General features: G+C 42.5%; 1 protein-coding gene across 1 annotated transcript in view; it reads right to left on the minus strand.

The window, feature by feature from the left end:
• The window catches only part of itga8 (integrin, alpha 8), a 42,693-nt gene extending 18,654 nt beyond the window's left edge, over positions 1-24,039 (minus strand). The window contains exons 1-15 of the mRNA XM_026184747.1: positions 23,662-24,039; positions 23,256-23,386; positions 20,430-20,530; positions 19,596-19,719; positions 17,799-17,860; positions 17,299-17,344; positions 15,350-15,475; positions 13,999-14,043; positions 12,622-12,665; positions 11,190-11,246; positions 10,996-11,048; positions 10,705-10,910; positions 7,189-7,386; positions 2,895-2,940; positions 2,699-2,806 (exon numbers count right to left, since the gene is read on the minus strand). Of these exons, the coding sequence (XP_026040532.1) occupies positions 2,699-2,806; positions 2,895-2,940; positions 7,189-7,386; positions 10,705-10,910; positions 10,996-11,048; positions 11,190-11,246; positions 12,622-12,665; positions 13,999-14,043; positions 15,350-15,475; positions 17,299-17,344; positions 17,799-17,860; positions 19,596-19,719; positions 20,430-20,530; positions 23,256-23,386; positions 23,662-23,855 (1,541 nt within the window). The 5' untranslated portion in view covers positions 23,856-24,039. The remainder of the gene's footprint in view (positions 1-2,698; positions 2,807-2,894; positions 2,941-7,188; positions 7,387-10,704; positions 10,911-10,995; positions 11,049-11,189; positions 11,247-12,621; positions 12,666-13,998; positions 14,044-15,349; positions 15,476-17,298; positions 17,345-17,798; positions 17,861-19,595; positions 19,720-20,429; positions 20,531-23,255; positions 23,387-23,661) is intronic.
• Positions 24,040-25,093: the final 1,054 nt, after the last annotated feature.

Here is a 25,093-nt window from a genome sequence, read left to right on the forward strand (position 1 = left end):
GAAGACAGTGGAAGCACTTCAGACAAACACTCAGTGTTGTTGTACCACCTTCAGAGTCAAAGACCGCTGGGTAATTATTTTTTAGGAAATCAGATACTTAACTATGTGACTGAAATGTAATGGAGATGTATGAAGCACAGGCTGGAGATTTCACCCTTTATGCTCCTTTCTAGTTCAAATTGCAGGGAAATGTCTCTGAAACACAAGAGACTCAAACAGCCTTTAATTCTATTGCTGCTGTTTGAATCACTGCGTGTTTGCATATGTCCAAAGTCCTATTTGATTCCATACCTTGGACCATAATTTTATAGCGGTTTATTTAAATAGGCTGAGTTTTGTTTTGACAATACTCCACAGTATAAGGCTCTATGTCAATCCAGCCCAAACCCCTTTCTTTTTTCTCTCACTGCCAATATTCACACACCACTACGCAGACACCGCGATGGCATAAAGCCGAGCCCACTTCTCCGTCCAAACAGTCCTACAGCAGTTCCTGTCCCAAAAAGTCAGGACCAACAATAGACTGAAGCGAAGCCGCAGGAGCCTTTAGACTGGCTCCCCTCAACTAAACTCACCCCCAGACCGTTCAAAGCCAGCGTGCTCACCCCCACCAACAATAATATAATCAAAACAGAATTATGCCGTTTCAGATTAATTGCAGAGCCCCGTAAATCTGAGGTTCCGGGTCATATGAGTGGGCTTTTTCAGTGGGCTGCTGTGTTATTGCAGCAGAGACACTGACAAACGGACTTTGGCCGATGGCAGACATCTAGAGCGCAGAGGTGAAATATTTGTCACATGTGTCAGTGAGGGTGTAATTTGTAAAATGGGAAACTTTATACTGCACAGCATATTAGGATACAGTACGAGCAGGATTGTTTCTTTTACAGATCTGAGGTTCAGAGCAGCAGTGGGCCTCATTAGTCTTATGTTTGCTTAAGACTTTGATCCCTTTAACTTTCATTCACCTGCACATGCACTCACACATCTGCGCACACACAAACACACGCAAGGTCCGTTTTTCCAAACTGCGAAATAATTTACAACTGACCAAAGGCGTTAACGCTGGAAAAGTGTCTAATTTAGGTACTAAGAGCTGTCACTCTTCATTTTTAACTCGACCGTAGGTGCGGATTCGACTGCCTTTTTCTCACCATGCCATGCCAAACGGAAGCGGCAGAGTGACCCAGCTGGAAAAAATTACAACAAACTGTAGACTGTGGTGACGAGCTAGAGAAACATCTCACAAAACAAAAGGAAATCAACGTTTTATTCTGTGGGAAAGGATTCGCCTGTTTAATTGCAAAATGTGCAGCAGAGTCAGAATATAGATTTCTGTAATGATGCACGTTCTTTTATTGTACTCTTGTAGATTTCTGTTTTTCTTTGATTTTGTTTATTTAACCTTGAAAAAAAATCTGACTGAGATCAAAATCTCTTTTTCAAGAGGGACCCTGCCAAGAGTGCTGCATGAAAACATTGGTACAACAATAAATATCCAGTTAAGATGTATAAATAGGTCCGTTTCCAAAAGTCAGATTGAAAGTAAACAATGGCAGTGAAATTAGAAGTGGATGAAGGAGGTTTTTGACTAACCTCCTTCAAGCTCAAGGAGTCAGCATCTGGTCAGAGTAGTACTGGTTTCAAAAAATGTGTAACGTTTATGTCTATCGGTAAGGAGAGGGCAGCTGAAGAAGTTAATATACTGGTGCTTTCAATCACAGTTAATACACTGCCTGGCCAAAAAACAAAGGTCACCACCTGGATTTAACTAAACCAACAGGTAAGAGCCTTCTATTGGATAATTACTGCAGTGATTAAAACATTTCGGCTGGCAACTAAACGGCCAACCACCTTCAAATTAGAAATGTAGATGGAAAAAATCTTGACTGTGATCAGGGATCATTTATGCTGGGAAAATCAGACTGTAAAGAAATCAACAGTAGAACGTTCATGTTTAACAGTGAAGGTAAAAACATTTCCACATGCACAATGTAAAGACGGCTCATGGAGTTTGGGACTAAACAGCTGTGTAGCCTTAAGAAAAACACTTATCAGTAATGTTAATTTAAAAAAAGTTTCAATGCGCCAGGAAGCATAAAGATTGGACTCTGGAGCAATGGAAAAAGGAGTCCAGATTTACCCTGTTCCAGAGTGATGGGTGCACCGGGGTAGGAAGAGAGATGGAGTGATACACCCATCACGCCTGAGGCCAGATTTACTAACACTGGATTTTGGCAAAAAATCCAGTGTTAGTAAAAAAAAGAAAGAAAAAAAAAAAAAAACAAATAAAAAAGAAACTGCATAACTTTTGTAACCACACCTATGAGCACTATTCAGGGATTGTGTTCACACACAACTTTGCCCCGTCTAGTGCCTGTCATACAAGCCTGTGGGGCAGTGGAGTCAGTTTAACTATCTGAATATACAGACTCATCGGGTTTTTCCATCAACAGATTCTTCTTCCCTGATGGCAGGGCCACATCTGTATATGATAATGCCGAGATTCATCAGGCTCAGGTTGTGAAAGAGTGGAGAATATTATTGTAACAGTGCAGAAGCTTATCGAGACGATGCCATCGTGAATGTGTGCCGTCATCACCTGAAGGTGGTCCATCAAAATATGAATGTGTGACTTTATTTTGACCAGGCTATGTTATATTAATACATGGTTATGAATCGGAGAGACTGTAATTACCAGGTAACCATGATATTCATCTGAGGCAGGTGACACTGTCGGTCGTCGGGATTAAGGATTTTGGGGGTCAGGATCATTTCAGCTTCCACAGATACCACAGCTTGTGACCTGCACATACACAAACAAACAGATGCATACCTGTAACACGATCCAAAATCCCCAAACTTGGGAGTCTTGCACATTTTTTTGTGTTTACCTGTACACTGACACCTTGCCCACGCCAAAAGCCCCCACGAGCAGATCTGCGTAGTGAGAGAGCAGCAGAGAGCTTCAAAGAATGCCACAGATGGGACTGATTTCAAGGTCTCCAGCAATCTTCATCAGACACAGACTTCTCAAATCAACTACACACAAATCAGCTACACACACACGCAGACTGTCATATAGAATTGATATTCTGATATCGTGTTGCTTTGCCTTTCACACATGACCCTCTTCAGACTAAATTCACAAACAGCGTTTGCACGACTGTGTCATGCGTGTGCTTTCCCTGTGTGTTTGTGCTGTCAGACAGGGACCCCACGCTGCATTCCAGGGCCATTAGAAAGCTCACAATCACATTTCGCTAAACAGCAACATTTCCCAACAGCCCGCGTAGCAACGACTCCTAATTGCAAGCAGCACCAGATTTCATCTATATGTGATTTTTATTTGTTTTCATGGGATTTGTGATGAACACACACTTTTAATTGGCTCTCAAAGTTTAAAATGGAGCCGGTATTTAATGGCTGCGGTCGGGGGACACATACCAATGAAAGCCGCACGCCGACACGGACTCACATATACACACACACACACACGAGAGCTGATTAAAACAATGTGAAACTGAAGAGAGGCACTTAATGGATGCAAGCCACCGCTGCCAGATGCAGCAGAAACCTAAGCCGTGTGATGTTGAGAGAGACTGCACAGCGAGAGGCCACGGGGGCTACAGCAAATGACTATTTTCATTATTAATTAATCTCTTATTATTCTTATGATTAGTTTATTAATGTTGGGCCTTTAAATAATTTAGTCTCCATGGTTGGGTATAAGGGCAAAAGTTCAAATCTCCACGGTGGAAAAATTGCAGCATCTCAGATTCCATCTAGAATTTCTTTGATATATCATAACAAAACTGTAAAGACAAACAGCGAGAGACACTTAATCAGTTTTGTGCTGATAGCATCATTAATCAGCTGACTATTTCAGCACTAATATCAACTACCAGCCCCTTCGTGTTGTGGTAACCTGCTGCATGAGGACAACGGATGGAAGCAAGTGGAAGTGTAGTCTTGTAACCCTCGCTTGTCATTTGCTGTGCCACTCCTCTCCTGTGTATTTAAGAAGAAAGGGACTAATTGAATCTGAGTGAGGCACATCTGTTTCTGCCTTTGGCTGCAGTCGCAGAGTCCCCCTGACACCACAGCATTAAACATTTAGGCCTTGTCTCTTTTCTCCTGGGGTGTGCTATGTCACTATGTAAGTGTGTGTGTGTTATACTAAAAATGCTACAATGAGGACGGATGTGAAGATGTTGGTATTTTGGAGTTTGGGAACGGAGGGGGAAAAGCAGAAGAAGGTGAGGTGTAGACAGAAAAGGATGATGTTTGGCTTTTAAATCACAATCTGTGAAAGCCATCAGAAGAAGGTGTGTTTTTTAGCAGAAACAGAGAAGGAGGTGAGAGGGAGAGCCCATCCAACTGTAGCAGTTATGTAACCTGGAAAATGTAACTCCACTCATGTCATCAGCTGGCTGTTTTATTTTAATGCTTGCATTTGCTAAAAAAGACGCATGACATGAGGCTTATTTGAGGATAGGGTGCCTTCAGGGTTAAGAGTTTAAGTTTGCACATGGCTTCATCTGGAGCTAAATCAACCAACGGCCTACTTTCCTTTTCCATGTCATTTCCATTTCCGTATACACAGGAAAGCTTGCCCACCACTGTTGATTTGAGGTTGGTGTGTGTACAGAGACCCACTGAGCCATAGCCACACACGAGCAGGCTGCATCACTCAACGAGGGCATCTCTAGGTGCAGGTATGATTTCGGTAATTGAGCTGCTAGCTGATGGTGTCCATCCTGGGCTATGAAAACACAACCTCCATCCAGAGTTTAGACAGACTGTCAAGCTGTCAGTGGATGTATGCCCTGAAAGCTGCGGGGGATCGGACACGATGATGAAATGCCAAAGATCAGTGGCTCTCAGTGGAAAAAGAGGTAGTTTTTCAGAGAGAGGTTTTCCTCATTCTTGGATTCATGTGTGGTGTTTTAGGACAATTCAATAAATTGCCAGCCATTACACACATTTGAAACACTATTTTTACACCACAGAGCAGGATAATTGCCTGGATTATTTCTAGATTGCATAGTATGGCAGGTTTTGTTTAAATTGCACCTATTACACACTTAGTGCTTTTATTTATTTTGTCATATATACCCAGTGCTGAGAGGTGGTTTATATTAAACACGTCAGAGATAGTAATCCCGGTGTGCCAAAAGCTCAGATTACTCTAAATGCTCTGTTTCAGGCAGTTTTTGCTACTTTCTAGGCTCCGTGAGGTGTCACTGAGAGGTTAAATCCTTAATACGGTGATCTCAGGCACTGACGCGCCACCCACCTGCTGTTCAAAAAACCCTGAGAGGGGCAGCCAATCAGAGGAAAGTTACTTAGAAGGAAGGTTAACCTGTGCTAGACTGAGTGGCTGTACCAAGGCCCTGTATCATGCATGAAATGAGAATAAAAATGGGCGCCAAATATTAGAGTTGATTTGGAGGCCTTTAATCAATTTTGCACTTTCCAACCAAATAAACACGAATCAAAAAGTCTTTCAGCGAGAGCGACTGTCGGGTAAACATTGTGGGTTTTTGGCCTTTAACCTGTTAAATGAAACCAAAATTGCATTTGAAGGCAATGTGATACACAACTGACCCCGGCCGTTTTGCACAAAATCAGATATGTCTGTGATTTAATGAAGCTTGATTTGAAGCAGTGAGCTGTGTGTGTTATTTTGATCCCTGTACCGCCTGCTTTTTCAGGTTTTGTCCTATCTACCTTTCGTTTAGTTCCACGCTGCTTGATCTGAAATCCAAAGACAAATATCTGAAATGATTCTTAAAGATAAAAATCCATAAAACTGGAGCACAGTCATCATCCATCTTCCTGTGGTCGACTAATGACATTTAATCACAATGAGAGCGCATGGCAGCTGTAGCAGGCCTCCCAGACGCCTTTGCAGTCCTCTCATAATGCTGATCAAACGTCTCAGGCTCCTTTGAACAGTGTGACTTTACTAGCCTGCCAACGACACACCGTGTGCGTGTGTGTGTGCCTCACTTCCGTCAGCAAGCTCTCTAATGACAGACGACACGAGCCCTGCACGTCTGTGTGCGCGCGTGTTTATACGTTTGTGTGTGTGTTGGCAGAAAGCTGTGCCACCCATGAGTTTCTTCTCTGCGTGCTCCTCCCAAAGGGCCTCCGCCAGTTTTAACCTGTAACTCCTGTGTGTGTATTTATTGTACACTGTTTTTAATTCTGATCTCTGATTTGCAGTGGGTCTGCGCAGGTCTAACTATGACCTGGAGCCTGGCCCGTGCTCAACATACACTCTGCTAGCTGCCAGTGAAACTGATCACAAGCCATGCATGTGAACTTGTGCGTTATTATTTCCCTTTGTATCCTGTTTGTGGAATGAAGAAATCTGTTATTGCAGCAGAATGAAAAGGGAAACCGCCAAAGAGGGAGTAGGAGGGGGCAAAGACAAAAGGTGAAACTAAACAAATTCTCATTTTCAGCCCAATCTGTGGAAGCTTTAAGCAAAATTAATGCTGAGAGCCGGATGGCTCCAAATTGGGGAGAAAATGAGGTAGTAAAAGCGTGGTTTTACAGACCTGCTTTGTTTCAAATCTTTTTCGTGGACTAGAAACTTGTGTGTTCTACAAAAACCTCCAAATGGCCCCTTCTCTGTGTGTTCCAGTTTAGTTTTGACATTATATTCAGAAGACATAAGGTGAAGGTGTGTGGTATAGTAAGAAGGTGCCAAAAAAGGCTAGGGAGTTGCTGCATGTAAGTTGATTGAATGCTGCTTTGTCTGCTCACAGTTTTGAGGTTATACACAGAGGCTTGTAGGTCTGGCAGACTGAACATGAGGAGAATGTGTTATTGTGCTTCTTTTTTTTTCTCCCACTCTCATGTCTTCTCTCCTACTTGAGTACTGTAAATCTCTAAAGAATGGATGCGGCAGAAGTTCATGGCACAAATCCCTATACCCGCTTCTGATGACTTTACCAGAGAAAAGGAGGAAAGCAAAAATGGGGAGAACATGGAGATGGTAGTGGAGGGGTGCATGGGGGAACGGTGAAATGTGGAGGTTAAGAATGAAGAGGAGGAAGGCTGTAATGAGAGGAGCTGGAAGGAAAGTCGAGAAGCGAAAGAATGCGAGCCTGAGAGAGAATCTTGATTATAACGCGGGGAGCTGAGTAGAGACGGGCCGATTTGTTGAGTATTTACCAGGGTACTGATTGTTGTCCACATCTTGGCCTCCTCTCAGAGTGAATCCAAATCCAGGCAAACTGTCACTTGGGGCGTGGGCCGCCCTCAGCTCCTGGCTGAGCATCATACCTTGTGTGGATATGTCTTTGTTGCCATTAAAGATCAATACTCTCCCTCCACGCTCCTCACCTCCGAACGGACAGCCCACTGCCACGTCTGAAGGATGACAACACACACACACACATATGCATGGTTTAGACATCAACAGGGTTAAAGTCCCTTTGAGACGGGAGCAGAGGAAATTATACAGGTACAAGGAAATGGAAAGAGGAAAGGAAAAGAGCTTGACCGTCATAAACTGAGCGATCATGGCAGCTAGGCCATTTACTTACGTCTTTTTTTGTTTGTTTTTCTACTTTTTTTTTACAAATTTATTTTTAATCTTGGCTCAGCTTTATCTATCCTTATCTCTATAAACACTGTTTATGTTATGCTCAGCATGGGAAATATTTGTTTAAATAGGAAATGGAACAAGGTACCAAGTCATGGAAACAGAGGAAAAGAATATTAACTCGTTTTCTTATCTGCTTAGGGTTATGGCAGGGATGGAGCCTATCTTAGCTGTCACTGGGTGAGAGGCCAGATGAAAACCGGAGCATAGCAGTTAACCTGGCTAAATGTAAACAAACCTGCCTCTCTAAATTGGAGTCATTACCACCGTATGCTTTAAACTTCTAAAACAGTGCATAAACAGCTTGTTGCATTTAGCGGTTAATGTCTTGGATGAAATATTGTACTCTAAGTGTAACGTGTAAAAAGTAGGTAGTTGTATTTTGTTACTCTGGAACATATTTTCTGATTTAACTCTCAAGAGGAAAGCAAATCAGCACATCGTTCACCAAAATATTAACCTTTCCTTTAGAAATATCTTCAGACATGTAGATATATACACTCAGCCAATCGCAATGCATTTAGGTGTAGACATGGTCAAGACAATTTGCTGAAGTTCAGACTGAGAGTGATCAGAATGGAGAATAAAGGTGATTTAAGTGACTCTGAACATAGTATGGATGTTAGCACTGGTTAGGATGGTTGGCTGAGTATTTCAGAAAGTGCTGATATACTGAGATTTTCCCACACTCTGACATAAACATACCTTGTTTATGTCAGAGGTGAGAGGAGAGTTGCCAGGCTACTTCGCGCTGATAGGAAGGAAACAGCAATTCAAATGCCCACTCGTTACAACCAAGGTATGCACAAGAGCATTTCTGAATGCACAGCATTTTGAACCTTGAAGCATATGGGCTACAGCAGCAGAAGACCACACCAGGTGCCACTTCCATCAGCTAAGAACAGGAAACTAAGGCTACAGTTAGCACGTTCACCAACACCGGACAATAGAAGACTGGAACAACGTCGCCTGGTCTGACGAGTCTCGATTTCCACTACAAAAACTGCTGTAAACAACATGAAAGCATAGACATGAAAGCATCTTGCCAAATCTCAATATAACACCTTTGGGATGTGGTGAAATGGCAGATTTGCACCACGTACTTGACAAATCTGCAGCAACTATGTGATACAATTATGTCAATATGGACCAAAACCTCTGAGGAATGTTTTAAGCAGACTGTCGAATTTATGCCATGAAGATTTAAGGTAGATCTGAAGGCAAAAAGAACCAACTCGGTACTAGCAAGGTGTGACTAATGAAGTAAGTATCTGTAAAGGAAAGGGGGATCTAAATGCAAAGAAAGAGATATAAGCATTCGGATACAGTAAGCTCCTGTGCAGATGAAGTAGAAGCAGATTTGAGTTTATTGTTTTACCTCTAAATTTCTGTGTCACACCATCCTGTATTAAAGTACCCATTAGCACTGTAGCTGTCCAAGCACCTCGAGATATCCTGTTTGTCTCCGGACCCCCCCTCTCTCAGTCTAAACAACTAGTTCCACATGAAGCAGATTGTGGGGTAGAGACGATAAATGCAACCATGTGTGTGCGCAAGTGTATATATGAGCCTGTGTGAGAGTCTGTATGTCTATGTGTGGGTATGTGTACATAACTGAATAGCTGAGTTAAGAAAATTTTTTTAAAAAGTCTTCACATAATGTGAAAGTCACTCATGGGCATTGCTCAACAACATCTCAGAATGTGCAGCAAAAAGAAGAGCATCAAGAACACCCACTGAACACCCACTGTGATCACTGAGACCAAAACTACAGAACTGTTTCTCAGACAAAAACAGCCCGACACTTTGTGAAAAATACTGACAGCGTTGGCCGATAAAAATGAAAAACAAAAGAAACCACATGGAAAATGAAATTAGCTAAATTGCAATGTGTTGACAGTTGACAGCAAGTAAAGCCACGGAGATGAGACAAAATGGGTATGGTTCCACTTTTAAGAAGAATCTTGGAAATGGAGTGATGATCATGATGTGGAAGAGCTCATCGGAGAGAAAGAAACCGGTCTGTTTCTGATTATACACGGACACACGAGGGCACAGGTATGGTCCACGGTTTGGGTTTGACATTAGCAAAGAAAAGCCGCTGAAAGCCTTGATCACAGTCCCTCCTTTGAGATTCTACACTATAATACTGAATAATGAAATCGTGCACAGACGTGGATGTGCACTCAATAGATTAACTCTCAGTAAGTACTTTGTCTCCATGGCACTTCAGGAGGCAGATCTTAGGTCACATCAGTGCCCCTCAGAGACTGTTGCACGCTAACAGAGAGCAGATGTTATTTACATTTCTAGTCTGAAAAACCATCAGTATTGATCCAGTGGTTATTGATCTAATGGTTAATGACTGTAAAGGCGTGGTAGGCTCATTAACACATGCTCTCCATAAATAAATAAAGGACAATTCAGCGGGATTGATGTGATGGGAGGCTTAGATGCGCCTTCATTCATTCAATTTTTTTATAGCTGCAATCAACAAGCCTTAGTTTTGCAGAACATTTGGGCTCCAGGCTACATGGTGTGCATTTGTGTGTGTGTGGCTGTATTTGTACAATCAATATGGGGATAAAACAAACACATCGAAGAGGAATGAACTCCGGGCTGCAGGACAAAAACTCCCAGATGATTTTTATCTCAGGGCACATCTGGTGAGCTAAAAATAACTCAGACACACATAGACACATGGCCTTTGGCGGATCGTCACAGGAAGACACCACTCACACGGACAACCTTTCATCACTACACTTCCTGATTGGCAGGAGAACTTTAGGTTTTCTCACACAGCAGCATCTGATAGCATTTCCTCAGCCAGTGACATAACCATGCAAACAGCACAGGAACAGAAAAAAAGATTTGTTCTTTTATCACGTTAACCTGAAAATATTGGCCCATAAAAGAAGGTTCATTCAGGTTTAGGAAAAATATAATCAAACAAATTTTCCCTTCTCCATATCTGTCCCCTTCTATAGCTCTACTTGTATCTTTTCATTTTTCTGATTAAGTTAATCCATGTCAATTTATCTTTTTTTCCCCTTTCTCCTTTACTTGGAAAGGCTCAGACCTACCATTGTATCCATCTTGGTTGACATCTCCTAGCGGTGCGATAGCTGTGCCGAAGCGTCCAAAAGTGTAGGTGCCGGTGAGAGCGACAGGTTCAGAAAAAGTGAGTGGAGCCAGCTGGAGGTACAGGTATACCCTGCCCACCTCCTTGGGTTTGCTCTCCGTCTCTCTTTCCATGAAAAGGGGTGCTCCAACCAGCACGTCATCTGTCCTGGGAGGGCAGGGTGAAGAATTAGTGATCATACATAGAATAGAAAGTGTAAGCATCTGGAGAGACCGAGATGTTTTCTACTTACTCATCTCCATTTAAGTCAGTTACAGCCACAGAGTAGCCAAAATAGGAGGCCATCTGATGGACAGACAAGGAAGGAAGGCTACAGCACTTTAACCAAACCCCGACAAAGCTGCATGACTTTCATCTAATACTAATTTCAAATACGCTGCTTCGTATATGTGATAGTCTGAGACTGTGATGTGTTGATGGCCCTACCTGTTCCCCTGTGAAGTTCTGGATGAACGTCATGTTGGTGGAGTTGATCATCGCCACCTAAAGCAAGCAGACATGACTAATAAGGCACCGAGCTTTGTCCCCCTAGTGTACGAGCAGTAAACACGGCGGAGCAGTCTGACAAACAGGCACATAAAGAATGTTGGAAAAAAGTCAGAAACCGCATAAAAAAACTGTTTTATTTAACCGAACACCCCCCCCCCCCCACCACCATCCTCTTTGTGCTTTTACCATTTTCCCCTCATCCCCCCCCCCCCCCCCCCCTTTTAACCCTGGTTGCAGGGAGAGATGGAGGAAAGGGGGGGAAGGCTGAGAATTCCTTCATAAGAACTGAAATAACAACCACATGGAGGGAGCCGGAGGCAACACATACACACACATGCACAGACACACACACACCCTCACATGTGGAGGATACAAGCTGACCCAATCACACATGTCTCAGAGACGTACTAAAGAGGGATAGACTTATGAACACAGACGGATGAGGACGTGTAAAAAGAAATATTAAATCAACAACTTGAGATTTCATTTTCCTTTGCTGTCAGTTGTCAAATATGTTGCAGAGAGATTCTGATCAGGACTGACAGCTACTCCACTGTCAGGTCTACCTGCATCACTCCATCTACTGCACCAATTACCAGCTACATCCTCCTACTCTGTGGCATCCAGTCTGTACACCAAGGGACAGTCTTGCAGCAACTACAACGTCGGGATGAGGAACACACTGTCACAGGTCGTGTGTTTGTGTATTTGTGTGTCAAAGAGGGCTAGCGGGGTTACGTGGGGCCACTGGCCTTCATATGCAGCAGAAGCTGTGTGTCATTACGGAGGATTGACACAGTGAGCCCCGGGGACAAGTTCCCATACAAGAAAAAGAGGCAAACTAAAGTTTACTGGCATACGCGCAAACATAAGTAGATTTCTGTGTCAGCAGACAAATTTCAAAGACTTCATGTTGCATGTTTGTGTCTGAGTGCAGGTTTTTCACACATCTTCACAATAAAAGTTTACATGCAGATGGAATACAGATGCAAGACAAATTAAAGGAAACATCTGCATGAAATGTCTTATTAGGCTACCGAGCCGCCAATTATATCTAAGATATCTGTCGACAAGTCACTGGCACTCAACTGAATGAACATCACTCTTCTCGAAGATATTTCTTTGAAAAGTGTTTGGTCATGGTGGAGTAAAGCATCAAAAATCCCACATATGCAATAAGTTGATTCAAGATCTGGTGACTGTGAAGGCTACAGCATATGATATTTCTTCTTATTCAAATATTTAACATACTTTAAATAAGCATCTATATTTGCTGGACTTCCCACTGTTTCATTTTTCTTTTGTCTCTCAGTTGGTTGTTTCTAAATGAAACTGCGATCTTCTAACTGGCTTGTCCGTCCATACTCACATATCCAAAGTTCTGCGCTCCTCTTGGGACTCCAGCTAACAGCTCTGGAAAACATAAAAATAAAAGCAAAGAGTCAAATTGGTGCGAGAAAGATGCACAGCGGAAAAGACAGTGGGGGAAAAAGTGACAGAGGTTTGTCTCAAAAGCCTGAAACCCCCACCGACCTCACAGCCAAGTGTCGCAGAGAACAAAGTAAGTGATTGGATGCTCGGGCTCTGCGTGTGTATTGATTGATGAGTGCAGTGTTGTGAACTTAAAGTGACGATCTGAGGGTCCCACCCAGAGCGAGAAGACAGAGTCCCCACTTCCTGCCTTCTGGCTCTACTCAACAGGCTGAACCGCGGGCCTATTAACCAGTAATTCTCAGCTTCATCTTCACTCAGAGCTCCCAGTTACAACCAGTTCTCCAGTCTGAAGAGGGTTTAGGGAACAAGACCACAACAAACTTTGCACCACAACACAGTGCATCAGCAGGCATGTGTAACCTCTTTAGGCTCTCTTTAAGACTCTCTGACATGTGTTGCGCTTTAGGCGGTTCAGGGCCTTTGCAGGGTTGGTATGGGGGTATGTAAACACAAGGTTGTCCCGTAAAAATCCCACTAAATGCTGATTAGCAAAGCGACACTGGGGAGGGGGGGTGTATAAAGCTAACGTGAAACCGTGTGGTGACGCTGTTTAAAGAGGAAGTAAAAAAAATTGGTTTAAAAAGTGATGTGGTGACACTGTGGCTGGAAACATTTTGTTTTCTTTTAGTTTTGGTTGAAATTGTCCCGTTTGAAACACACACAAAGTTATGGCATCAAAAAGAACTTTAGCAGCACCTAAAGAGAAGCCACGATTATATACCAGAGTGTATCTACGCGGTACAATACTTAAAAAATGAAAGGATTTGTACATTTCTAGTACTCATAACTTCTATGAATTTATTCTGGCTCTAAAAAGCACACATTTGAAAAGCTGAAGATAAATTCAAAGGCACTTTTCCCCACCTGCAAATCCTTTATAAAACACAAATATGTGCATGCCTGAGCGCTTTTTCACCTAATATTTCAAATCCAGACGTGATTCTGGACCCACTCTAGACATGAAGAGGTTTGCAGAGTCTGCCAATAATCATTCTAATCACTCCAAATGGAGGACAGGAAAGCCCTTTATCAGTAGTCCTTGAAGTCCTGTCCACTCAGGGTCATGACCCAGACGTACAGAGACAGTTTTAATTACTGCTGCTAAGTTCAGACAAAGGCAAAGTCACACAGCTGTCCACTCTCTATCGCTCAGAGAAAGCGCAAACATGCAACGTTTTAGACGGCGCTGCAGGAGAGACTGCCGATGTTCTCAGGAGGTTCCTCAAATCTAATGAATTCTTGCATTTCTCACCTTGTTCTGAGTCTCCCGTAAACTCTCCCACTGCCACAGAGTAACCTGCGGAGAAATCAGTTGCACATGTGGTTATAATTCATTTGCAGTTGTCTAATATTATCAATTGTGTTATGATTTGTTCATAAAGTTGGGTCCATAAGTATTCCGACATTTCCAGAGGCTCAAATGTAACAGGGAAAATGAACTAATTTAAAACATGAAGGTTTTTTAATACTTCAATGAAAATTGTTTGCAGTCAATGACTGCCTGAAGTACAGAATGAACCACACACTCTGTAGGGTTGAGATTATGTGACTGACTTGGCCACTGAAGAATATCCCATTTCTCTGCCATGACAAACTCCTGGGTCACTTTTGCACATTTTAGTATCCTCATCCAATCAGTTTCGCTGGATTTGTCTCAGAGCAGAGAGCACAGCCCCCACACCTCACATTTTATAATGATACTTCTATCAGTGGTTATATCAATGAGCAATAGTGACCCACTTCCACTGGCAGCCATACATGCCCATAACATAGTATTGCCTCCACTATGTTTCACGGGTGATGTGGTAGGATTCTGATCATGAGCTGTTTCTCTCCTTCGTCTTGCTTTGAAAATGTTCAGCGTCTTTTAAATGTCATCTGACAGTCAAATCGGATCTTCTTGTCCTTGAGTGTAAAGAGTGGTTTGCACTATGTTGCAAAGCCTCTTGACTTTCCATCATGAAAGTCTTTTTTATTGCAAAGTATCAGAAATACACAATGTTTTTGCTTTAGTGATGTGTTTGAAGGGCTTTTTCTTAACCAAACAAAGAATCCTGCAGTATGTTTACCTCTGCGGTCATTCAAGCCTCAAGGTGTTGCTGAGCTGACCAGTGCACTCCTTTTTAAGAATGTACCAGACTGTGGATTTGGCCACTCTCTTAGGGCGTTTGCTATCTGTTTGATAGGTTTATTTTCCTTTTTAGACGAATGATGGCCTCCTTTACTTGTATCTCTTTGGACCTCATATTAAGAGTTTCATTGAAAAGATAAAAAAGAAAGCTTAACAATTTGCGTTTAATTTCTGTTTAACTTAAAATGATGTGAGAACAACCTCACCTGCTTGTCAGTCAGCTGTCCAGCTACATTTGAGCCTCTGCAAATGGGGGACTGTGTATAAAAATGGCCGTAACTCTTAAAGAATAAATAGTAAACTTTTGTTAAACCCCTGGAATTAAAGCTGAAACTCTAAACTTTAATTAAATCTTGATTGTTTGATTTAAAAATCCACTTTGGTGGTGTACAGAGGCAACAATTACAAAAACTGTCTAAATAATTATAGACCTGAATGTAAGTTTGGGTGTGTGTTTGTTAATGCATGTTACCAAGGTAGCTGTCGTCGTGTGTGTCTTCAGCAGCTCTTGTGTGTTTCTCTCCTGAAACCTGTCTCAGCACTGCCTTTAACGAATAGCCATTCAGTATCTCGGCTATCCCTGCTGTCATCACCTGACCTGCAAACACACACACACACACACACACGGATGGAGAAAAACAATCAATCTGAAAGCCACATCTGTTTATAGGCAGCGGTTTAAGCTCAGACTCCGTGTAGGGAGCCCTGCTGTCCACTGTTGCAGATAACTGCTGGAGCTGGACGGCTCGCTCCACATGAAAGACACAGACAGCGCACAATCCTCTCAGAGGCAGAAACACTTACACATCTTAGTTCTTGCAGAACAAAAAGCTGATACGTTTGGCCAATACGCCTTTAAAAACTCCCAAGAAGAATGCTGCCCTCTCCATCACAAGGTTTCTGAATTATAGGTGTGCGCACACAAACAACACCCTTCCTCTGCTGTAGAACAAGAGGTCAGACAAACAAATGATTTTATCTCTGGCCGCCTTCAGCCTTCCATAAATCCTCCTTAATGTGTGTGTACTGATGGGGAGGGAAATGTGCCCTCTTAACCCTCCCCTCAGCTCCTCTCGCAGCCCTTCATCCTCCCTCTCTCACACACTGTGCCGGCTTTATCTCATATCACCGTGTCGACTCATTATTAAACTACAACCTGATTGAGGAGATAAACTGTTAACAGAGATGCATAAATCAGTGCTGCTAATTTCGAGTTATTTTTCACTCAGCGATAACAAGGCTTTATGTGAGTTTGTTGGAGGATGAATCAAGCTGAAGGCTGAAGATAATTGTTGTATATTAGAGGCCATAAAATCCAGGCTGAGTGCTTTTATAAACATTTGGAGGAAGTGTTTTAACTGGAGGCAGGCTGCCGTGCCAGTGCCAGAGAGCAGTCCATTAGGGTGTGTATGATGTCTGTCTAGTGCAGTCCTTTATGCCACAGCATTCATTATTTAACAATAAGTAATCATTGTAACTCTGAATAAAAAAATGAATCTATTTCCTTTCTCTCTTTTTTGAAAAACACATTATGTCTTACGTTATTCTTTTTTTTTAAGCTGCTGATGTGCCTCAGAGGTCAAAGATCATTAGGTTACAAAGAAAGCAAAGAGAAATGAGTTTGTTCAAGTGATGAATAATTGTGTCCTTTCTCCTTGCAAGCAGCTGCACAATGTTGGATAACACACACACACACGCGCTGTAACACCTGGAGCAGGGGGAGTACCGCTACACTTCCCCAGCTTAACTATGACACACTCAAGCTGTGTCTACACCTATTAAGACACTTCATCCCTCTGCTTAGACTACCCATGCATATCCAGCAATCTGACTGACCTCAGCTCTGACTTTATCAAGGAGATAAATCGTTCTGCTTCTTTGCTCTGTGTCTGACTCTCATCAACATACTCCATCACTTCTCTCTCTGTCATCTCCATCGCCGGGCTCTATCACTCAGGCCGTCCTGTCTGCTCTCTCTCTCTGCCACCCCTTTCCTTTGTCCTTCTCAACCCTGCTGCCTCGGCTTGAGGTTCTTCCTCTCCCCTCAGAGCTCCCCAAGCTCCTCTGAGGAGCAGAGGGGCAGGTCCTCCACTCCATTACCCCCTGATCAGCTCATTACAGAGCCCAAACACCAACTTCCTGTTACACCGTTTCAGACAGAGCGACGCATTAAGTAAAAAAAAAAAAAGGAGGAAAGGAAAAGCGAATATAAAAGGGTTGCAGAGAAAGGGACGCATTTTTTTTCCACCTTCGCTTAGGTAAGATTTGGAAAGTGTGTCCAGTGTGCATATGTGTGTAGGTGGGCTGTCCCGACTGCTAAACTCATCTCCATTCTTTTCTCTGATTTGAACACTGTCCCACTGATGAAATCACTGCAAGAGAGAGAGCAAACAAAGGTTTACACACTGCTGTTTCAGTTACCTTGCCAGTAAAAGCTTCCAGGTCCTCCTACCACCAGCTTTCCTTCCTGGAATAAATACAATTAAGTAGGCTTAGTCATATTGGAGGAATTGTTATTAAATAAATTGTGCAAGTGTGACTAGAGGTTTATAAAATGTGTATAGCTGTGTGAATGTGCCCATATGATTCCCACTGCCTTCTGACATCTTGAAGAGAATGACAGCTTCCTGTACGTAAGGAGGGTAAGGCCGGACCATGAGTGAAAGGTCAAGGTTCATACTGACTATACAGTGAAAGAATGCGTGTGTATATGTTAGTGTGTTTATGTGTGCCTGGTCTATTGTGTTACGAGGCGATGGGTCACATCGGGCGTGGAGGCTTCTCTAGGGACAAATGCTCTCTGATCTTCCCATTGCCCATAAATTTTGATGGGAGTCTTCTCTGCGTGAACTCTGAGAAGCGACAAATTGTGTGCAGGAGGTTTTTGGGTAATAAAGGGTAACTGCCGCTCCAGTCTATACCTTGGTGAAATCCACACTGAAACCAGCCTGGCAGAATCCCTGTCCCTCTGGGTCTGGATCATCTGCAAGCAACATGAACACACATGCAAAAACTGAAACAACAGAAGCGCTCAAAGGAATATCTTACTTATTTTAGGGCAGTACTTTTGGCTTGCACATAGAAACTACCTGAGATTGAAGAGAGAGCGAGAGGGCAATTAGGTCTCACCCACACAGGAGGGAAGAACAGTTCATGGTTCTCCACTGACTTTCTTAAGCACAAAGGGGCCTCGTCATCAAGTTTGCAAGAAAAATACTGATAAATGCATGTGGAGTGGGACGCACGCAGACCTACACACAGTGCAGCTCTAGTAGGAGTGTTTTTTGGGTTTTTTGAACAAACCGCATTTTACCGTCTCATTGGGAATAATGCAGGGCACAAGTCTTCACAGGGATTAAGTAGAATTAAAAAAGAGGGAATTTGTGATTCTGCTGTATTAATGTTGAATGGTCTGACAAAATTCCAACAATGCAACAATTAATTGGTACTTTTTTTTGTCTTGAGACAATTTCCTGGTATTCAACTGTGCCAAAATCATAGCTTCTAATAGATGAAACCATGTAACTACAACCTACTGTCAAAATAAATATTTAGATAATTAAGATAATCAAGCACTTACGGCATACATAAAAATGTAAAACCACTGATGTGTGTGTTTCTGTTTAAATTACTTCATCTAACAGCGCATGAACACACAAAACATGTGCCAATCATAAATTGTTCTCCATCTCAGTGGCCCCCTGGAGTGACCTTTAATGATGCGGAACTACACAAGCGCACTTATAAACAATGTGTTACAGCCTAACACATTGTTTATAAGTGCGCTTGAATGGTTGCACATACATGTTAAGATAAAGAAAACTAAAAAGAAAAAGCTTAGAAACACGACGCAGAAATACTTCCCCTGTAAAACAGGGCACAGTCGTTCCCTCCTCAGGAAGAGCTGAGTTTACGGCTTTGAACCAACGACCAGAGGGAGCACAAGTATGAATGTCTGTGTATGTGTGGACAACAAAGGCTAGGTTTTCTCTGCTGTTTATGATGTGCCACCTGATAGCCTTCATTTCTCCTTATCAAATTTTAATGCCGGCTCATATCGCTGCACAGGGGGAGAGAGATCACAGGAAGGAAGTGAGAATGAAAAAAAGAAAATCCCATAAATTCCATTTACAGAACTGATGACAGAAAGAAGAGGGCCACAGAGAGAGTCTGATAAACTGTTAGTGACGGATATATTTTCAGGTTACTGTGGCAACTTGTAAAACATCAGAGAAAGTGATTTATTCTGGAAGCACAATTCCATACCTTCCCTACCCGGACCTCGCCACGCACACGGTTTTTGTTTTGTTCGTCTGGGTTTTCAGATATCTTTGTAATCCTGACTGTGATGGTCACGGGAGAGAAACTGAGGATTATTCTTGCTCCGAGCAGCTCATTTTATATACGTGCTGGAAATCTCAGGCATATATCTCAAAACCAAAACTAAACCAAATGCTATCTGTAGGTGCAACAACATCACAGATGATGAATGCAAGTTTTTATGAAATTTTAGTGAACATCAGCTTTTTCCTGTCCAGTAAAATGAAAAATATGCACTTTGTATACGTCATGTGATATCGTGGTGTCTTACTGGTCGACGCGACGTGGTTAATTTTCTGTTTATCCTGATAGCAGAGGCAGAAAACAAAGGGAGGAGAGGATGAAAGGAGCAACAGGTTGATGGAAACATTTCCAGACAGGGCTGCAGAGTGACTCACTGGTCCTGCATGGCGAGTATTCTGCGTAGGCGCTGAAGTTCTGGACGGCTACATAACAGGTCCCGACTGGGTCTTTCTCCCCACTCATCTTCACTGTCCGCCAGTGGTACAGAGGAGCGCATGCCTGCCCAATGAAAAAAACCCCACTTTGATTCCGGTTTTAAAAACAAATGACGGCCATAGTTAGTTTTGTTTATTATCCATTTGGAAGTTCCCTTTCTGTCAGTGCAACTGCCAGATAAATACAACCACAACAGAAAGGACATTACAGTTACAGGAAATACATTTAAGAACAAAGTGCTCTGCAGCAGCGTCGCAACAGTACACAAAAAACCAAAAACTGTGTGACACCGCGCGAGTGCCAAACTCCTCAAATCACCTGGATTTGTTTAACAGTTATGTTGGAAGGTATGATGGAGAAATTGGCCACAGGAAGTCTGCAAAGGCGGTGTCTTGTACTCCCACCCTGATGGTGACAATTTCTTTTCACCAGACAGAGTGTGATATATTTCTGAGGAATGCTTGCTCTTACGCCATTACATGGAACTTTGTCATTTCCATTTATGAAAAAATCTTGCAGCTTTTGCATGAAATTGTAGTGCCCTTGTACCTGAATCCCCTGACACCAGTTAATCACCCTAGATATTCTTATTAACTTACGACTTATTATAATATGGTCACCATGAAGAGCTACTTGCTGGTGCGCCTTCCCTCTTGATCTGAAATCAGTTAAGATTTCATCAGTTTTCTTTAGAAAAGAGGGGAATGTAGGGGGAAAATCTGTGTGGGATAAGTTAAACGATTCAGATAATATCTGACTTTATTTCCACTCACCACCACTTCGCCTCTGTGTGCTCTGACCGATGCTCCAAACCACTGGTGCGACTTAAACTCCAGAGGCTCTCTGGTACCATTTACCTTAATCATTCTGTTATCTGGAGAGAGAAAAAAAATAAAGACATAAAGGGTATCGTAAGAGTACAGAAAAGATATAATGTATAATGGATGGCAGTAAAAGCGATATTGAGATATTGACCATTGAGGCTGCCTGTAGCTCTGCTTGTGAGCACAGAAAACATTTGCCCTAGATACAATAAAGAACAAACAGCAACATCATAAACAGACCAATAACACACATCAGAACAACATCTGTCCCCCACAAACAGACATTTGTCGAACTACAGAGACTTCGTTTTTAAGTTAAAGCTCATAAAAAATAACAAGACTTAAGAGACTCATTCTGACCCTACACAGATACATAGCGCCCCCACCCCCTCCCCACAAAGCGCACATGGACATGGTTCCCCATTGAGATTACAATTATGTGTCGACTTGGCGTTTAGTGTGTGTACATGTTTGTTTTCGCTCTGTTGTAGGTAGTTTTCAGTGTTAATAAAGTCCAACCATGCAGTGCAGACCTCTCTTCATTAAACACCTTCTTTTAGCAAGCACACACTAAAATTACAGACAACCAGATGTACAGTACAAGTTTGCCAGCTAAAGTCAAGATTGATTTTAGATTATATATAATGTAGATTATATATATATATATATGAGAGTGTGTGTGTGTGTGTGTGTGTGTGTGTGTGTGTGTGTGTGTGTGTGTGTGTGTGTGTGTGTGTGTGTATTTTTAAAAAGGATTGTAATCATTAACATTGCAGTGTTGGCAATACAGGTTCAATTAAGTATCAGTGCCACTTTTATTCCCAAAGCCTGAGTAATAGTGGATGAGGGTATTGAATGATTAACTTCACAGCATAAAACCACGATCGGGTTATGCGAGGTGTTGCTTTCAGATGTGCATGTATTTTGTGCGATTGTGAACATTAGCTACATTTCTTCTTGGAAAAGGAAAATAGAATTTCAAAAATATTCATCATTTTTAAGTGTTTCTAAATGAAAACATCATTTTTCTGGTAAACTGAGTAGCAATGCATCAGCAGAGCAGATGTGAAGCAGTGGAGTATTCAGCTTTACTTTCCAGACTTCTTAACTCACACGGACATCCAATCGATCATTAATCTGTGATAGCATATCATCCCCTCTCCTGTTCACTTCACTTCACTGGCATGACTTGACACATCTGCATAATGTCACTGAAACCATGCACACGCATAATCAGACGCACGTGAAGTTGATATATGGACATTAACCAGTCAAGTGCACACAGATGCTCAGCACTCTGCTCCGGATACTTTGTACAGTGTGCATCAGTGTGTGTATGCATGTGCCTCCTACCTAGTCTGGTTTATACCTGTAAGAATGGGTCTGCTGTAACTCTAGAAATATCCACAGTGGCCACGGTCATCAATCAACTTGTGCATAACCCCCCATTGTAGTGGAAAGATGCACACATGACTTCACACACAAATTTGTTCCACTAAGTTTATGCCTCTGTCCCTCAAACCTGAAATTAACCCCCAAAACACTTCAAATTAAAACTAAACCCCCCTCGGTGAAAAATAACTGTAATTAACTTTAGAGAAAACAAAACATCTCAGTCTTTATCTTCATGGAGCCTTGCTGTAGTTCAGGCAGAACACTGAAGCAGTGCTTTTATCAGCTGATCAGCTATCAGCAGTTGCATTTCCGCATCAGCTGCTTGTTGATAAATTATCCAGTCATAGTCACACTGTGGTATAATAATATGACAGATATACGATCTCTGCAGCAGTATGGCTTCCAACTGCAGCGTCATCTTCAAAGGTTTTTTCTTATGGATTGAAGGTTTTTATGTTAATTCAGTTACAATCTGCTGTTTATATATATGTACATCTTTCTCTGGATCCTGTTGGATATGTTAGATCTGCCCATAACACTACAAGAGAGTAGAGTTACTCCTATCACTGCACTGATAAGCCAGTTGCTTCACCACTTCACTTTTTGTGGTCATCACAAAGATGTTAGAAGTCCTTGTAATAGGTGAGAGAGAGAGAGAGAGAGAGAGAGAGAGAGAGAGAGAGAGAGAAGGACAGACTGATGGAGGGGAGGGAAAGGAGACGGTTACATTTTCAAGATCTAATAAAAAGCAGACCTCGCCCAATCCCCCTTTCTTCCGAAGGGAAACTAAATTCCCATGTGCATTCAGTTTACCCCCTCCTCTCTCTCTCCGTCTTTCTCTCTCTCTCACACACACACATGCCAACTCAGATAGAGAAGCGTGTGTCAGAAACATTAGACCCACCAACAAAAGTTGATTGGACACCACTGTTGATAATATACTGGATACCATAATCAACATGATGAAGAAATCCACCAGCAAACCTGCCATACTTTTTTTTCCTTTTTTTTATTGTTACAGGAAGCTGATGAGACCCACATGTCTCATCTCTCTCTCTTTTCATCCAATAACACTTGCGCCAACTTAAACAGACACACACAGGTCATAAAACAGTGGTTTCAATTCCAGTAACATCTGGGGCCACCTATGATTCTAAAAGGAATTATTACAAGTGAAATAAATGATGGTTCAATTTCATCTCTGGTATTAAATAAAACACTTATATGAGAACTCATGAAACAATGACTGTGACAGGTTCACGGTTTGTCCAGCTCAAACGGGTAATCCTTTCTATTTACTGCAAAGAAACCAGCAGTCTACCTCATGTTTATTCAGGTCAGTGAGAAAGACAGAGAGAAAACAGGCTTCAGGTAACTCACTGGAGTTGTCAAAGGGTATCTGTCTGCAGCTCTCAGGCAGCCCAGGCCAGGGGCAGTAATAAACGGCTCCAGCCTCTACGATGCCGGGCTGGGAGGTGTTGGCTTTGGGAGCCCCAACCAGCACACTGATCCTAATAGGCAAAAGAAAAACCAAGACATATGCAAGACAATGTACTCTTCAAACAATGCATAAACTCTCATACATGGCAGGTCCTTTTACTCTGTTTTCCTTAATCTGTCAGAGGTAAGACAGATAATGACGCTCATGGATTTTCATTATTCCCCCCATCACTCTTTTTCTTTATTATTTTATTAGTATTAGTGTTAGGCAATGTGTTGAATTTGTACAGGTACAGTTTAAGAAGAACTTCTGCAGGACAGCTTCAGCCCTGATGTTGCCACTCACGTGTTGCTGTCGGCGGTAGCTTGGTAGAAGTCCACAGCATAACCGAAGTAACTTCCATCGGGTCCCCTATAAACTGTGGGATGCTCTGCGTAAAAGTTAAACCCCCAAACTCCGTTTAGCGCCGACGAGAGCACGGACAGAACACCCAGAATACACATCCCAGCATATGAAACACCGTCCCATCCACGCTCCATCCCAAGGAACAGCAAGCTTCCCACTATTCCCAAAAAGTGAGACAGGGGGTGAGAGAGATTCCAAGATGCAGGTGAGGTTTGCTCGCACAGTCCAGAGTTTAAGCCCGCCAACTCTCCCTGCTCCCGGTTTCCTTCATGCACTCTGCTGCGCTCGCCCAGAACTGACTCTTGACACCCTGAAACCACCAGTCTGCCCAGAGCCTCCACACTACACAGCCGCGCCCCCGCCTTCCGCACAAAACTTTACCCCCCACACATGACAAGGCAACCCCCCCCCCCCCCAAAAAAAACAACAAAAAAACCCACATCTGAGCGCGCAGAAGAGACTGGCGCGTCACCGCTCCCTTTATAGTACAGGAGCTTTTCTAAGACATCCCGAAACAATAACTAATATTAAACACTGGGCCGAGCACGCGCAGATATGGCCAGTGCGCACGCAAACGCAAAGAGACTGGTAAATTAAAGCACATTAGAGCCTACTTTTACGGGCTAACCATGCCGTTAAACAGGGCTGCGTTTCCTTCCGTGGAGAATAATCACTTGTAATTATGTCAGTAATTATTATGTCGACTTGCAGGGGAAAAAGAAAAGAAAAATCGAGGTATGTGCTAGTTTTGTTAGGCTGCATATCTTAGAAAAAACACCCCCCTTCAAAAAAAACTTTTGAAGAGGTGACAGACCACGCAGTAGAATATATTTAGCTCAGCACACATCAGAGCCTTTTTTTTTAAATTGAAAATAAAAGGAAGGAAACAAAAAGACACAAACCCGCAAACTGCCTCTTATTATCATGGGGAGTTTGTTTTAATTAAACCAAGCTTTATGGGACGTTAGTGATAAATTAAGTTCCCCTGGCAGGCTCGCAGGGTTGTAAAAACACAGTGAAGCAGCGCAAAAGTGAAGCGTTTTTTCTCATCCCCCCCGCAAAGGTGAGAAGATGTAACCGTCACCTAACAGATAAAAAGAAAACTTCCACACCTGTACAAACCCTGCCTGTGTACCTGTGTCCTCTGCTTCATTTTACTTTATTATCACAGACTTGTTCGACTTTGTCTGCACATCTCTCATCCCCCTTTTCCCTTTTTGTAGAGGAGTGAAAGGTTTGTGTGTCTGCCCGTTTGTGACAGAGAGAAAATGGGTTTAGGGAATGTCTCTGTTCTTTCTCAGCTGTTTCAAAGTAAATCTAAGACGAACAGAGGAAATAAAGAATTGAAAACATGAGCAGACAGAAGCAGGCG

Source organism: Astatotilapia calliptera, chromosome 11 (assembly GCF_900246225.1).
Source record: "Astatotilapia calliptera chromosome 11, fAstCal1.2, whole genome shotgun sequence".
NCBI classification, from domain to species: domain Eukaryota; kingdom Metazoa; phylum Chordata; class Actinopteri; order Cichliformes; family Cichlidae; genus Astatotilapia; species Astatotilapia calliptera.